Source organism: Lygodium microphyllum, chromosome 4 (genome assembly GCF_053477565.2).
Source record: "Lygodium microphyllum isolate KBCC chromosome 4, Lygodium_microphyllum_v1.1.10, whole genome shotgun sequence".
Taxonomy (NCBI): Eukaryota; Viridiplantae; Streptophyta; class Polypodiopsida; order Schizaeales; family Lygodiaceae; genus Lygodium; species Lygodium microphyllum.
In genome coordinates this window covers 69,663,836-69,680,957 of record NC_141138.1, presented here as the reverse complement: position 1 = coordinate 69,680,957, position 17,122 = coordinate 69,663,836, and the positions used below count along the sequence as shown (strand labels likewise).

General features: G+C 39.2%; 1 protein-coding gene across 4 annotated transcripts in view; it reads right to left on the bottom strand.

Moving 5' to 3' along the window:
- The window catches only part of LOC148037150 (uncharacterized), a 55,332-nt gene extending 39,181 nt beyond the window's left edge, over positions 1 to 16,151 (bottom strand). The window contains exons 1-7 of one of the 4 annotated variants that reach the window (XR_015690590.1): positions 16,009 to 16,151; positions 14,343 to 14,709; positions 14,080 to 14,214; positions 13,615 to 13,697; positions 7,930 to 8,694; positions 7,555 to 7,686; positions 6,463 to 6,705 (exon numbers count right to left, since the gene is read on the bottom strand). Coding sequence is in view for 1 of the 4 variants with exons in the window: in XM_087676085.1 (XP_087532211.1) it covers positions 13,615 to 13,697; positions 14,080 to 14,214; positions 14,343 to 14,709; positions 16,009 to 16,139 (716 nt within the window). In the remaining 3 variants the exon portion in view is untranslated. Of the gene's footprint in view, positions 1 to 6,462; positions 6,706 to 7,554; positions 7,690 to 7,929; positions 8,695 to 13,614; positions 13,698 to 14,079; positions 14,215 to 14,342; positions 14,710 to 16,008 lie in introns of those variants that run through there. The other 3 variants (XR_015690588.1, XR_015690589.1, XM_087676085.1) reach the window with 3 other exon arrangements.
- Between the last annotated feature and the right edge of the window lie 971 nt (positions 16,152 to 17,122).

Here is a 17,122-nt window from a genome sequence, read left to right as displayed (position 1 = left end):
ATTTAATTAAAGGGTGGAATAATGCTGAAAAATGGATTAAGAAGGCTGCCACTTGACAAAAATGCCCATGCAAACTCAAAAAACGTTTTTAGGGGCTGGGTCTCAACCATTCAGTAAGTGTACAGCCTAGAGAGAGAGCTACTGATTCATTTTTTTATCAGAGAATAGCAATTTATTGTAGAAGACAGCCATCTGGAAGCCTCAACAGGTAGAGGACAGTAGGGAGACACCTTCCAGGGCTGGTAACAGCATTGTTAATCAGGTGACAGCATTTTGGAGGTGCCTGGCAATACGTGACTGCATTAAATGCACGTTCGAGCAGACAGTAGGCAGATTCTAGGGTTTTCCCACAAAGAAAATCAGATTTCTCTCTCATCTTGGCTTTCTCTCACCTTCTTCAATCCATTCTCAAGAGATCTCAACATTTCTCAGCCATTTCGAGCAGATCTCAGCCAAATTTGGTGGAGAGCAAAGAGATCTCTACTATAAACCCTAAATATCTACAAAAATTAGGGTTAAGCAGCCACCTTGAGACCCATGTCAATAAAAAAAAAGGCACCGTATACTAAAATCAACATCTGAAATTCATGGAATTGCAAGGATTTCAAATACCAAGCCATCCATTGTAAATTGGATTAGCATTTGGCCAATTGGTGGTTCCATTTGTGCAGTTCATGGATAAAAATCAAGGGCCAATTGGCTCAAATTGCTTGTTAATTGTATGTACAACAAGGGGCTTTTGGATCAGCAAAGAAGATTCTGGAATCTCGGCTTGCACTCAATCTACCAGCAACTAAAGTTAAAGAAATACTCAAAGAGGCGATACTTTTGTGGCCAACCAGGTGTCTGTTATCCAAGATTGATAAGGTAATGTGTCCCTATTTCAATTTATGCTCATTTATTAGTTGTTGTAATGAAGTGTTTAATCAGGAAATTACCACTCTTTCCAAGAAGCAAGGCTAGTTTCACCTTCAAACCTATTTCTACTTCCAATTTTGCAATTAAGTGTTTAAAGTGAATAAATAAATCCGATTTTGCCTTCAAACCATACACCCAAGTGTATCTAAAGTAGTCATCGATAAATGTAACAAAATACAAGTGACCACCGAGTGCATCTGCAGAGGACCACACACATTAGAGCATATAAGTTAGTAATTTTCAGACAGCATGCACTGCACCATCCTTCTTAAAAGCAAACCTATGCATTTTGCCAAGAATGCAACCCTCACAAGGTAAAGTATCCAAAGTAGGCAAAGCATCAACCATCTAATACCTCTGAAGAGTCATGAGATACTAAAACGCATGCAACCATAGTGAGCATGCCAAGGCTTTGCTTTTGCATAGTTAGAGTAAGAGTGTTAACTACCAAAGCATCATGAGAACTCTCATGTGTGTCCAATAAAAATAGACCCTTATAAAAGGTACTTGACAATCGAAGAGCGTAGTCAAGCTCTCTATATCTAACAATACACTTGTCATCCTCAAAGATGACCTGAAATCCATGCTTATTGAAAGCTGAAATGGACAATTGGTTCTTAGTGATACCATGCACAAATAAGATATCTAGAAGCATAAAATCTAAGCCATCTACAAGCAATGATCAGCACTGGACCAATGTCGCAAGCAACATAACTACTCTTATTAGCACATGTAGCATGCTTCCCTACAGGGACTGAATGCAATGATGTAAACAAACACTTCAATGAAGTGATATGCGTGGATGCCCACTATCAAAATACCAAGTATGCTTTGTTTCAACAGCATTAAATACACTATCGACCATGGAAGTGTCACAACTGCATGGCAAGAATGCATATTCCTGCTCTACAAAATTGGTTGAAGCATTCCCTCAGAAGACTGAGTGGCGGATGTCTCTTGGATAGCCAAACTGGAGTCATTCTCCTTGCCTTTATATTTAGGGAGCATAGCTATATCTCTTAAACGCATAGCAATATTTCTCCGAGTCTCTTCCTCTTGTAATAAGAGGCCTTTCAATTCCACAAAAATAAGGGGTTGCTGCCCCACTCAAAGATAAATAAGATAAGACTCTAGGAGTGAATTCAAAGTAGCATTCACCATTTCTGCATCCAAAATAACCTCATTAATGTTCAACAGCCGCTCATGCAAGTGTTGCAAGTATGCAAGGCGATTAGTCATGCTATCATTCTCATCCATATGTGCATTAGCCAGTTCTCTCCAGAAGTAAGAGATTCTAGCTTCATTATAAGCTACAAATATGAATTCCAAGACATCCAAAGTTGCTTTAGAGGTCTTGTATGAATGATCACATATGAGGTGTGATAGCTCTCTTAACTAACAAGGCAATCAATGGCAAATCCTATGCATCCTTTGAATCCCATCTCCTCTGATTTGCTCTAGGAGGAGAAGGGGCAATAACAGGAGTAGTTGGTTGTTCTCTAGCACCACGCTGAGGTGTCTGAGGTGCAAGCTCACCTATCTCTGCAAATCACCTATGACATAATCCCAAAGATGCCTCACAACAAATAGATTGTGCATCATAAAACTCCATAGGGGATAGTTGGTGCCATCTATCTTGTCCTCTTAAGTGAGGATTCCCAAAATGTTGTTGTGATCCCAGGTATCCTAATTTGACATTGCTACAAATTAATGCACAAATTCAACAACCAAATACTTCCAAGCTAAAGTGTAAAATGTATCGATTGAGCACCAAAATCCCAACACAGGATACAAATGCAAGTGAAAAACTGTCAAAGATGTCGATCTCCTCAAAAAGCATACCCGCTCTGCACAAAATAGCACCTAATCTACAATTTACAGCAATTCAATGTTGTACCATTGCATTTGCATTGAGATGCGTGCCACACATTAAATGCAGCAACTTAATGCTGAAAATCCCTAGCTCTTACTGCAATTTTCTAAATTTGAACAGATTTCTTTGCCCACCCTTATATAAACACCAAGATAATGCTAATGCAACACCTATCCATTGCTTTGGGAAGCAAATTAATTAACTAAAACATTGGGCACTACCCATAGAATTAGCGAATTCTAACATCTCTCTCTCCCCCCCCAAGTCTACCATTCTCTGAAAAGTTAATTCTTGAGTCTTTCGAGGCTCAAGAGTCAACTCTCTTTCTCTCTCTGAGCATTGTAATTCGTGATTGTAGATGGGCCCCTCAAATGTGGTGCAAGTCATTACCAACAATGCATCTAATTGTCAGCACATGGGCCGTTTGCTTAAAGCCAAGTTTCCTATGATTGTGTGGACTCCATGTGGAAATCATTATTTGGACTTGCTCATGGAGGACATCATGAAGCTCAAGTCGATAAAGAGGGTAGTCCACAAAGCTACATTAGTTGTTACCTTCTTCATGCTAAAGTTAAGATGCTTGCGATGTTAAAAGGTTCAAGGTAAGCCTCAATCCATAGCTAATTTGTTCTCTCAATGTGTAAGAAGGAGATTGGGCTTCGCATGCATAGCATACTTGAGTTGAAAAGGCCTTCTTCAACTTAATTTACTTACATGTGGTTGTTATTGTAGTGCCTTTATGAGATGCAGCCCACCCTACAACAAAGAGTGGTATTCACTCTATGGAATGAGTGGGATGAGCATGAGACAAAGGAGACTAAAGCCATGTAGCACTTATGCCTCAATGAGCAATTTTGGCAGAAGGTTCAATGTGTAAGAAGGAGATTGGGCTTCGCATGCATAGCATACTTGAGTTGAAAAGGCCTTCTTCAACTTAATTTACTTACATGTGGTTGTTATTGTAGTGCCTTTATGAGATGCAGCCCACCCTACAACAAAGAGTGGTATTCACTCTATGGAATGAGTGGGATGAGCATGAGACAAAGGAGACTAAAGCCATGTAGCACTTATGCCTCAATGAGCAATTTTGGCAGAAGGTTCGTGCAATTATTATGTCATTACTCCCTTTTATACGGTGTTGCATATTAGTGATTATAAGGGGTTCACCATGGGCCTTCTTCTTCACTTTTTTAGAGCGGCCTTGGTGGAGACACGGACTTGCACGATGATCATAGAGACACAGCATACATATATTCTACATATAGCAAAAAAAAGATTGGCATGGATGCATAAGCCGATCCATGGTTTTGCAACATTGGTACATCCATCGTACAAGTTATCTATGTCCATGGATGATAGAGAGCTTCGTTCGGACCAGCTTGCATATTTAATTCATGTAGTCCCCATGGATGAATGCAATGCTAGAGAAGCTAGGATGCTACACAAATCAAAGAGGACATGTGGCATTTGCTTCTCCCACTTGTCAAAGGAGAGAGTCACTTTTGAAGCCTCTCTTTTGGTGGCAATATTTTAAATACGTGCTGGAGACTTGTCAGCCCTTGGCCATGAGAGTTTTTGCTTAGGATTGCTCTTCGGGTGCATGTGAGAGAAATTGAAGTGTCTATTCTCTCATTCACACGAAGATTTGCAATCAACTTAGCAGACAAGTATTAGAGTGGCTAGTCTATTGCCACACTAACTTCCACATGATTAGAGCCATAATGGGCATGGGTAGTCCAAAGCAGGTAAACACTTAACCATAAAATTTAAATTATAATTCATGAATTCAAAATAATAAGTCAATTTTTAATTTGTTGTTTTGAACTTTCTACTTTATAAATTAGTATTTACGATCTTATGTACATTGTATAGGTAAATGTTAATACATTCAAGTTGACAAGCCACACTCTTCTAAGTGTACATCAAAAGGTTTATGATGAGGAGATGAACTTTGCGAAGCTCTATAGAGAGCTTATGGCAATAAACACTCTTGAAACTCACAGTTAACATGCTCATAGACAAGAATTTCAAGTAGGTGGCAACAAAGGGTATGGTCATTCGACGCCCTCTGACATTGAAAAGGGGTGGTTCGAGTAGCTTGCACACATATGTGAGGCGAGACTCTAGTAGCTCTCATACCATACCTCATAATGGCATCCCCCCTTGCCTACACAGCCATTGCCTAGAGAGCCATCATTTGATGATGATGGTAACCTCATCAGTGAGGATGAGTATAAGAGTGTCTCACCATCCAATGCCAAGGATTCATCTTCAAACTCTCTTGATGAGCACTCATATGGTTCTAATTATGATGATGAATATAATAATAGTGATGCCTCATCACAAGCCTCTCTCTTTTTTGTATCATTGTATTCACTATGATCCATGTATGTACTATGATGTATGTTGTTGTAACGCATGTTGCGCACGCGATAGTTAGGGCCTAGCATATGCCAATTTTGGCCTTTAACCTCATGCATTCATCTTATTTTGTAATGGCATTGTTATTTTCACTTTAAACATGTGTTCTATCATTTATAGTTTTTTTTAACATCATTTTTTTTCCGTACTAATATTGTACCGTACCATATCATACCTTTTGTACCTAACAACTATGTGACAGAATAATTCAAAGGATCTCTGCACTAATCTATTTTCAACAGCCTTGTCGCTAAAGGATTGGATAGACCTCAATACAATCCTTTTGTCAGTGATTTTAACTTTGTAGGCTGCACTGTGCTATAGTATTCAGCACTTTGTGCATTGATTATTAATGCAATATATTTCCACAAAGAGATATGTGTGTGTGTGTGTGTGTGTGTGTGATTATGTCTGCCTCAATTGCTCTACATGCTGCTGGTAAAACTCTTTTTTTGGGTTATCCATTTATTTATTGAGATACCAAGGCATCCAATTAGGGTAAGAGATATATGCTAGCTATTCCTCCACTCCAAACTAGCACCTTTACATAAATGCATTGCTGCCAATTAGCTTGTGTTTCCCATGCTTGATGAGACTCCTAGAGTAAGCCAAGAAATCTACCTTGATAGCATGAAAAGTATAGCTAGAAGTTGCCAAAGACTAAGAAAGTTACATTGAATGGTACAAAAGTCTAGATAAAGTGTAGAAAGTTGTATAAGAGTGGGACAAGTTAATTCATAAATACAAGGTTTCTTGTCTAACAAATGTGAGTTGATTGTCTGACTAGCTAGTATAAAGTGTGTTAGTATCAAATGCCTCCTCCAACAGACCCGGAGGAGTCCTCTTAGTAGTCGACTGAAATTCATATCTATGCACATCACCATCCTATCTCCCCATAGAAAACCTCGAACTTAGTTGAACATGGGAATCTCAATTCTACTTCACAAGGGAAGCGTGGACAGTCATCCCTAACAGCAATCTAATGCTGGTGCACAGATCGAATGTTGTATGCTCGCGTAGTGAGCGCCGGAAGGTCCCCAAGAACAAAAGAACTCTACTTTTTGTACAAAACTCAAGGTAGAAAGCATGCACGAAATGAACAAGAGACCAATTGGGTGTAATCTCCCCCCATGTCTTGTGTGAGCGCTCCACAAAGCATGTATTTTATGTATTAATCATCTTCAAGCTCAAATAATAGCCCAAATTACAAAATAGCACGCTTTTGGCTTTTGAGTTTGCTTTAGTGCCAAATAGAAATAAAGCTAATGGGCGGGCGCCCAAGAAGTCAAGCATACCCAATACAATGTCCAAATACAAATATCATAATCGTACGCCCATGTGCATACAAAAATAATAAATAAATATCCAACGCCTTAATAAATAGGCACGACAAAATATAGACGCCATGCCTAAGGTATGCGCCCATCAAAATTTAAGTGATAACTCGAATACACGCTATCCTCCAATGCTTTCCTTCGCCACTGCTGCTATCTCTACACATCAACTAAAGCATTCACAATCGTTAGTAAAATAATACAATTAAACCGACAAAAGTGAATATCTAGCAGTCTTCAGCTACATAAATAAATCAATTGGTTAGAAATCAATCCTAACCTTAATTTATCACAAGTGCGCACTCTAAACTCATAAACGTTTATTAATTTAATATGTATTTTGCGGAATAACCCATGTACACACTAAATTAACGAAACGCCCGAAAAGGATAGGCGTCCCCATCGACTTCTTGCACAAAGAATCCACTTTGTATATGAGCCCCGGTAAACAAAGTTTATGGAATCCACCATAAAACCTCACAGAATCCACCATGAAATATGCATCTTGGCATCATACCCCACTTTAGCTTGAAGTTCATTCACCCAAATTAGATAAGATTTACTACTTTTACGTAATGCACGTTTAGCTTAAGTATGAGTAAGCAGTGGAAAATTATTGGATGCGCGCATACCATACAATGTAATGTGTTTTCCTTGAAAATGAATTTTTATTGAATGCGTGAAATAATCTATGTCAGGATTATGCTGATGACACCAAGGCATACCTAGGATAATATCACTGGACTGTAAAGATACAACTAAGAAATTTCTACGTTCACTGTATTTACCAATTTGAATTTCTAAGTCATGCACCTCTTGTGTTTCATTATACCTTGTGCCTAAGAATGCTGCTTTAATGCGATAATGCGTAGGAACAGTTTGTAATTTCAATTCTTTCACTAACTTTGCAGAAATAAAATCATGTGTATTACCATCATCATGTAAAATAATCTTTTCTTTTCCATGCACTAAACATCATTGTCAACAAAGAATGTGGAGTTGGAATACCTGGTGAAATATCTGAAGGAGTAGCAATGTCGTCCTCATCTTCCGTAAAGTCAGGCATTTCTTCATGTTTTTCATCTTCCATTGCTTCAAGATAGTTGATATGGACAGGTGGCTTTTTCGATTGGCAATTGACTGCTAGATATCCAAGTTGATGGTATTTGTAACACACTATAGGTTTGGCTTTAGATACATTATTTACAATGACAGGAAGTCTAGGAATATTAGGATTTGGTTGTGAGGATGGCTTAGGGTTTTGATTGGTATTTGATGGCAAAGCAGATGGTTTTGTCCAAGACTTACAAAAAAATAATGAAGGAAAACGACTTTAATTGAAACTTCTAAAATTTAAATTGAATTGCTTGGAACCATAGTTACCATTTGCTTGAAATTGTTGTGGACGCTTGTCTCTTCCTCGAATCTTATCTTCAGTGTCATGAGCCAAAGAAATTGCATCTTCAAGGGTTGCAGACTTGAACATATTAACTTCAGCGTAGTAATGTCCAAGTAATCCAGACATAAACTTGCGCTTGTGAGTCGCTTCAGGTACGTCTTCAAGCATTCTGAGCTGCAGTAGGGCATTCCAAAAACATCGGTGTACTGGGAAATAGGCTCACGATCTCTTTGCTGAAGAAGGTCCCATTGCTTTATGGCTTTTTCATGGAATTATGGAGGAAGGAAATTCTGCATAAACTTCTTTTTGAAACTCTCCCAGGTAGTGGGACAATCTATGCTCTTACGAACCACGGTCCACCAAAGAGATACTCGACAAATAATTTTATCTTTTTCAGCGTATGCCTCTTCATGAAAGTAATCATCAAACTGACTAATAAATGCAAGAACAGTCTATCTCGAGTTCCATTGAAAGTACGGAATTTGAAATTTCTTTTACTTATCTTTGTTTCCTTGTGGATGGATTGAGCTTCGAGAGTCGCATCGATGGTTCGTCGGACAAGATCTTCGGGTTGTGGTCCATCTTTGTCGGTAGTCGATCGTTGCAAATTGGCCAATTGAACTTGCAAAGCTTGTCGGGCTCTTCATTCTTCATCCAGCTACATCATAATTAAATCCAATTTTTGTTCCATCGTAGGTTCGAGAAGATCGCCTTCAGCCATTAAATCGTCCATGTTTTGTTCCGTCATCCTGTAAAAATTCAAAAGGCCTCACATTCTCAAAATCCAATTAGCAGGATGAGCGTAGCTCAAAATCAGGTATACAAGACTTATAGATTTTTGTTTGGCTTTCACGATCTTAGACTTTTGCAGTTGCGGAATTTGAAGTCTTCGTAAAATCTGCGTATGACCTTGTGCGTGTGCTGAAACTGGTTCAACAAGTCTGCGTATGCGAACAGAGTCTTCCAGAAAACAACTTTGCAGTTCTGTGCTTCTACGCAGGAACAGTCCTTATAGGAGTAATTGGAGTTAGTTTATAATGACTTGTGGAAACTTGCTGGACTTGCAGAGTAATTCAACTAGCAGGACTTAAGTGATTAAGCCTTTGTAAAGCTTATGGGACTTAAGTTTTAACTAGTCTGTAACTAACGACAAATTTTAGAGGAGGGGGAGGGGGGGGCGTTTTCGGCCGCCGAAAATCACGGAAAGATGCCGTTGTTGCCGTCGATTTAACGATTTGAAATACTAAGTTTTTTAAAAGCTTAGTTTTAAGCTTTAGATTAAACTTTGAAGATTAGATATGAAGCTTCTCTCTCTTCTTCACTGTGGAAAAATGACTTATTGAAGAAGATGTAAGAGTGGTCCTCCGCTTCCTCAGGCTGGTCCTTCGTGATCAGAGGCTGTAAACAGAGGTTCTTGACCGCCAGGAATCCACCCGTATCGACCGTTCGCGATGAAACTGACTATAGATCTCGATCGTTCCAAGAGCTCTGCCTTCGCACAAGATGGGTAGCGATTGGAAGCTCTCGATCTCAGCTTCGCTCTGATACCACTAGTGCACAAATCGGATGTTGTATACTCGCGTAGTGAGCGCCGGAAGATCCCCAAGAACAAAAAAACTCTACTTTTTGCACAAAACTCAAGGTAGAAAGCATGCACGACATGAACAAGAGACCAATTGGGTGTAATCTCCCCCCATGCCTTGTGTGAGCGCTCCACAAAGCATGTATTTTATATATTAATCATCTTCAAGCTCAAATAATAGCCCAAATTACAAAATAGCACGCTTTTGGCTTTTGAGTTTGCTTTAGTGCCAAATAGAAATAAAGCTAATGGACGGGCGTCCAAGGAGTCAAGCATACCCAATACAATGTCCAAATACAAATATGATCATGCGCCCATGCACATATAAAAATAATAAATAAATATCCAACGCCTTAATAAATAGGCGCGACAAAATATAGGCGCCATGCCTAAGGTATGCGCCCATCAAAATATAAGTGATAACTCGAATACACGCTATCCTCCAATGCTTTCCTCCGCCACTGCTGCTATCTCTACACATCAACTGAAGCATTCACAATCGTTAGTAAAATAATACAATTAAACCGACAAAAGTGAATACCTAGCAGTCTTCAGCTACATAAATAAATCAATTAGTTAGAAATCAATCCTAACCTTAATTTATCACAAGTGCGCACTCTAAACTCATAAACGTTTATTAATTTAATATGTATTTTGCGGAATCATCCGCTATGGAATCACCCATGTACACACTAAATTAACGAAACGCCCGAAAAAGATAGGCGTTTCCATCGACTTCTCACACAAAGAATCCACTTTGTGTACGAGCCTCGGTAAACAAAGTTTACGAAATCCACCGTAAAACCTCACGGAATCCACCATGGCACGGAATCCACCGTGAAATATGCCTCCTGGCATCAAATACCCACCTAAGAAAAACCACTTTGTAATCAATTAAAGGCAAAAGTGAGGTTAACATTGCACTTGGTTCAAAGAGAGTGAGAGACGGAGTAGAGTGTGACTCAATCCCCCTACCCATAAGGTAAAATCTCAGTTTTGGTCCCCTAAAATAGCGTTAAACTTGTTAACTAATCCTATTGATATTGGGAGGGTCACAATTTAATCAGCTCTATCTAGTGTTGGAAAGTTATCCAACTTATCGGGTCCACTCAGCCATAGGCATTCATTCGTCAGAATCGAAGCCTCCCACTTTCCTCGATTGGGTTTGCTTAGTTTTCTAATTAGCAAAGCATACTACCACACTGTTTGGACATATAAAATCAGCTTCCTTTTATTACTCTGTTAAACTAGGTTCGTTAAACTCAATCTTTAGCACATAATAAACAATTCGAAAATCAGACATTTTATTTCATAGTAACATTCAAAACCATCACTCTGCAAAGTGGTATAAAACTATCTTTCCGCAGAAAAACACCGTCCGCCTAGGATAGGACCTTCCAATCCCTCAGGATTGGACTGTATGTGATCGCGCTCCGTCCGCGATCACATCTGTGGTCAACGGAGAATTTACTAACTTAGAGCCCCTCTAAGCTTCCATGAGCCTCAGGAGCCTTCCTACATAGCAGGGACACTTATCACTCGGCCATTTTCCCTCTTAAGTGCTCGAGTAATCAATAACCAAAAACACCTACCTCCCTCGAGAGTATAGGATCTCCACCCACAAGTAAGGTTTTTCACACAAAACACCTACCTTCCTCAAGAGCGTAGGAACCCCATCCGTAGGTGAGTTTTTCTACACTCCGCAGAGTGTTTAGGGAGCATTGGGTTGGGGACCCCAATGTCCCAAATCACCACAATCCACAACTCGTCCGACTGTGCAAGCCCAGAATCATAAGAGACATAATTCATCATTCACAAATCCAAAAGCAATCATAACCATAAAACATATCCCCTCCATCAATTCCGATGTTCCTTCCTAAAAAGCAATTGATAATACTAACATGCTTTTGTAAGTTTAAGTAAGTTCTAGCTAATCATAATCATTTTATTATGTACTAACCTAATTATCTCCGTTTAGACATTCATCGTGATTACGGTTTATGGTCGCAACCTCGATTTGTTATGGAATAACCGGTCCTTCGAGTTGAATGATTTCCGAGATAACTTCTGCTTACGCTTCAGCTTCATGTTGAGTTATCTCAGTAGCGGCCACTTCCTCGCATTGGAGAGCTCTCTAAACGTGACCTTGCTAGCATCTTGACGTCTCTTGGGGGTCATGGAAGAAGCTTGATGGATTCGAGTAACACTTCCGTGTAAGTGTGAAAAGAGAGAGAGAGAGATTGCAGCAGAGCTTTGTCACGTCAACAGCAGAGAGACTTTTGCACATGTCGTGTTCTTTTTTACGTAACACTATACCCCTCTTTATATAGTAAGGGGGGGGGAAGAGTAAAGAGAGGACGCTTGCTTTTTAGTGTTTTCGATGATGTCATCGATGATAAAGAGAGAACGTTTTCTTTTAGCGTCTTTGATGACGTCAGAGAGGAGGCTTCATTTTTGTAGCACAAAGATAAAAATCTACAAATATATGGGCGAGCAAGGCATAGACCTTGGCATCTTGGCCTTGGCATACTTGGCAACGGGCTATGAAGGCTTCATTGGTGCCGTTAGCTGTGCTTGAGAAGCTCCCACTAGCTTATAGGAAAATCTTCCCGGGAGGTCACCTATCTCGACAGTGTCATCACCCAAGTGCACTTAACTACCATGTGACTATCCACTAGGCTAGTTCTTTTTGTTGTTCTATACTACAAACATAGTTTTAATAAGCTAGTCTTGGGAGGGTTTCCCAAGTCTTTCTTCCATAAGCTGGCATATAATACCTCATTAATAATAACAATTATCTTTATATTTAGAGCTAGTTTTAAAAATGTACAATTTTGTTTTCAACATAAATCAATTTTTGGAATGTATACGCACAATGTCTATTAAAATAAACTAAGTAACGGGGATAGTTAGCCTAATTCAATGTGCAACTGTGCATCTTTCATAACCATGTTTGCTGTCCCAGTTCTGTAACTGCTGATTGCTGCAATTCCGGTGCTGGGTTTGGACACTAAGTACGTTGTTTCGCATCACAACAGTCCCACACTGTTTGCTGATCAAAAAACACAAGGTGAGATCAGCCAAATTACTGATCTAGTCTGCCAGTTCACCCTGCACCATGCTTTTACCCACTTCCTGTTCGGGTGTGTATACTGCTGCATTTTGGATCTAGCAGTTTCCAGTAGGTGATTGTCTGTCTATGCTATGTATTGCTGGAAGTGTATTTATCTTTTTGCAATCCGAGTGTGCGGCCATGCATCGTTACAATGTCGTGCACTGTTTCTCTGCAAGTTCTCTCTAGTTTGTTCACTGCTTGGGCTGTCTACAGCTTCATTTTGCAGCAGCCCAGCCTTCCTTGAATTGCACATGCCATTGCACAATCAGCCTGTAAGTTGTCACTTTGGCACGGTCAGGACAATCTCAAGGCCAACTCCAGTTACGTTCAGCACTCCTTAAGCACAAGACCAAGTGTTCGGGCTGAGTGCTGTCCACTTTAATTGACAAGCTGCTCCAGTCATACAGTCATTGTACATTTATTCTCCAAGTAAAGAATAGGGACCCAATGTAATGTTCAAGTATCTTATAAACCCTACACTCTTTTCCCTTCAATTTTGTTGTCCTAAAAGTGTTTCTTTAGCTATAACCAACAACTAGCCTTATCTCAAGGACTTCTCATCTATCAGGTTTTGCTTGATGTATATCTGTTACTCACTGCTGCAGCCGTCTCTCCAAATTTGATACAAACACATTGCAAACATGCACACTTTCCTCATAGCATGATCTCCAATACTCTGACTATATGTTTTGTTATTTTCTGTGTTCCTTTCGTTTTTCCTATTTTAAAACTGGCCACGCTGGAACTAAACTTTGTCTCACAAACATTGTGGTTTCTTGAAATGTTACTGAATTTGTTTTTTACTCTCTTTATAAACCCCATTGTATCATGTATGTGTATTTCTGAAGTAACATGTTACAGTTAAAATCAGAAATAGTTTGTGTGGATACATGATGCATAAAGGACACATGTAAAGCCAAATTTTAAAAAGTATATGTTGATGGAAATATTGGCAATCGAAAGAAAACCAACCTAAGGCCAAGAGTAAGACTTTTTGAAGCAAGCTGATTTCCAACTTCACTTCTCATGTCTGCTATACTATCATCTTCAACAGCCTGCAAGATATTACCATGGTTCAGACACATTCTCAATAAGTCAAAAACAACTACGCATGCCAAAGTGTTTCTTACACTGAATTGTCCAAATAAACTTCATTTAAAATACTTATAACATACTGGAAACCCTTGTATGCATTATGCATAGGTGAATGAATGCGTCTAAAGTGAGCGATTATGACATCAATCATGATCATTATAATGTGCTAGGATACACAAAATGTCTTTAAATAGAAAGCCCTAGGACTTCATGTGTCATCAATAAAGACCGACTACCAATACATCAAGCATGACTTTCCTAACTCATAAGATGATAAAACATATCTTTTAAAAGTAAAATTTAAGGCAGCCAGTTATAATAGAAAGGCAGAAGGTGACCTACCAAACATTGTCCAAACCTCCCCTCACCCAAGTGTATTGTAAATGACTTACAAAGAGCTGTATCAATTTGAGCCTGGTTAGACAACAAAAGCCTTTCACTGCTGCTAATGACATCTTCAGGGTTAATTGAAAGAAGCTGCACAGAGAAAACGTACATTGAGATGCATGAAACATCAAACTTTGGGAGTCGTTTTAGCAATCTAGTACTGGCCCTATAGGAAAAGTTTGTAAATAATAGTTTTGGAACAAGGTAAACAGCATAACCTGATCAAAAAAACTAGCATTCGAATTTGCATTGTAATCAATATTAAGAGCTCTTAGACCGCTACTAAAAGCCTTACTATTTGGAAGATTCCACTTCCACAGATCAGCATCTTCAATGTAATCGAACAACAATTTGACACGTTGCAGATCTTGTTTAGGCACCAAAGATTTGTTCTTGGTTTCATCCTCTCCGGACATGTAATTGGCTTTTGAAGCTAAGCCAGACTGTAATTCCTTTGTAAAGTAATCAAAAGCAAGTGTTGCGCCACTCTTGTTCATGTCCATTGTCTTGATCAAATTGACCGGGCAATCGACATTTTCTGAAAGGTCTTCAAATGTTGTCTTGTGATGATCAATTATTACAACCCTGCAGTAAAAAAAATATGCACACATATGAGTACATTCTTCACAATAACCACAGCCAGAAAAAAGCCAAGCTATGATCACATATTTCCAAGGTCTACTTCATGTAGAAATTTCTAGTCTTTTTGAGTTGTCAATGCAAGATGCTACACTAGGAAAGAATACCATTCCCAATAGCAAAAAACTGCACACTCAGATGAGAAGTCATGGAACTTACAGAACGTGCAAACAGCCAAAATAAACAGCACAACCATGAAGATACTCAATATGCAAGCTGCCTATATTACAGCAACAAAGTTGGCACAATGATGGATGCAGAACAAACGGTGCAGAAACGCATAAACAAAAGAAACTACCTGATCGAACATGAAGAATTGCAATAACAATTAAAACCATAAGTTGACATTGACAAACAGAAAGAACTCAAAGAGCATGCACAATTTTCAATAAAATACATAGTGCTTTGCAAGAGCGAGAATTCCACAACCATCATGAGAAACCCATGAAGAGAATCCACAAAATAAAGGTTAGCAGCACTAGTCACACCCACATAAGTCACTCTTCCAGGAACCTGCTTCAAGAACCCCCTGGAATCTCAAAGGTCAGCTGCCTTACAAGAGCACTAGCAGCTAAATGACATTGGATGCTTCAGTCTTTAGTTGGCCATACAAGCTTCCAGCTACTTGTTGGCGATTATAAACACTGGATATTTTCCTGGAAATTCTTCAATAACCTGTCCAAAACAAGTGCTTCATGTTGCAAATAATAGGTGTTTCATATTTTTATTGCCCAGCCAAAGAGCTTTTTTGTCCTTGTTACCATCACAATTGCACAAGACTAACAGCAATTGCCAATTTCCAAGCTTGTTCTTGCACATAACGTTCACAGATAGAGTTTAAAATGCATCCACTCTCCCATGCTTTGTATTTGGCACCTGTCACTCTCAATATACCTCCAAATCTCATACTTCCACACCTCTCAACTGATACCTTGGCTCCCTTGTGTCAAAGTTGTCAAAAATAGGACATTATGACCCTCACAGCCACTGGAAGACACTGCAGATGTTCCTTCATCTTGAATTTACCACTAGCTCAAGTGACAGTAGGACAAGCAATTATCCTAAAGGCGAGACCCAACACACATGAACATGTTCCTGGAGAAAACATACATGCTAAAAAGTAAAACCTCCTTTTTGGTTGCAGTCATGGAGCTGTTAGAAAGGCCTTAAATATTGTCTTTTGCTTTTCCTAAAATCTTCCACAGTTGGAACAGCAGTAAACAAAACAATTTAAAATTTTCTTACTGTTTTGCTCTGGTACAAATATCAAAGGCAAATCCCTTTGGTCCAATGAAGTCAAGAAGGTAAATAATATCAAATGTATTTGATTCAATATCATCCACCCTGCAAGAACCAAGCAACAGAAAGACCATCATAAGTACAATAGCTTCAACAGAATATAGATGCTTATCATGATCTTGGCTAGAAGTTACTTTTGAAGAATGCATGTATCTTCATTATGATCTAGAACTATGATCTCTATAATCAGGATCAAGTGAAGTTAAGAATAGATATGATGTGCAGGCAAACTTACAATGAACGTTGTGATTCCATTTATTGCTTTCAAAAATGAATATTAAGATCAGTAAAGAAAGTCTATTTGAGAAGTCTAAGAGCTTTCGTCTAGACAATTTCCAGGATATTTCCAGTCTTTGAGGCACAAAAGTTTCAGACAGTTTTTGTTGACCAGATATAGCAAAGGTAACTCATGTACCACTACATGGACTACCACAAAATATGATCTCCCATGTAAGAGTCATGTTGCTTCCAATCATCTGGTTTCATATTCTTGTGCATCAGTCACCAATGGCCTGCTTAAGTGAATTACCACATCCAACTGAATATTTCAAAAGGATATGATCTCAATAGGAGGTATGATATATCATGTTTCTGCAGACCCCCTTCTTCCTCCCTCACTCACAAGTACACCAGATTTGTGCAGCAGTGAAACCTAATTAGTGCAGAAACATAGAGAAAGTTGAAGAATAGACCTAAATAAGTGTGATTTATCTGTGTGTGCAGATGGTGGGTCAAAAACACAGCCCTCAGGCTGAGATGAGAGAGAGGAGGAATGAGATAAAGCAGATGAAGTAAAAAAAACTGCAGGAAAAGCAGGAATGTCTGGACCAAGTGTCCTGTAACGAGGGGCTGCTAATGGATGCTTCAACATCCCGTATTGGCACCTACTTGGACTGCTATTCACTGTGCCAGCCTCCTGTGTCCAGCATTCCAACTCCAATCAATCCGTTCCCTCCAATTCAGTTTATTTCAGATCCCCCCATCTTCTTAGGCTAGTCTGTTCCCTTCAGCACATACCATTGAGCTCCAATCGATGCACTCCATCCAAATCAGTGTATTG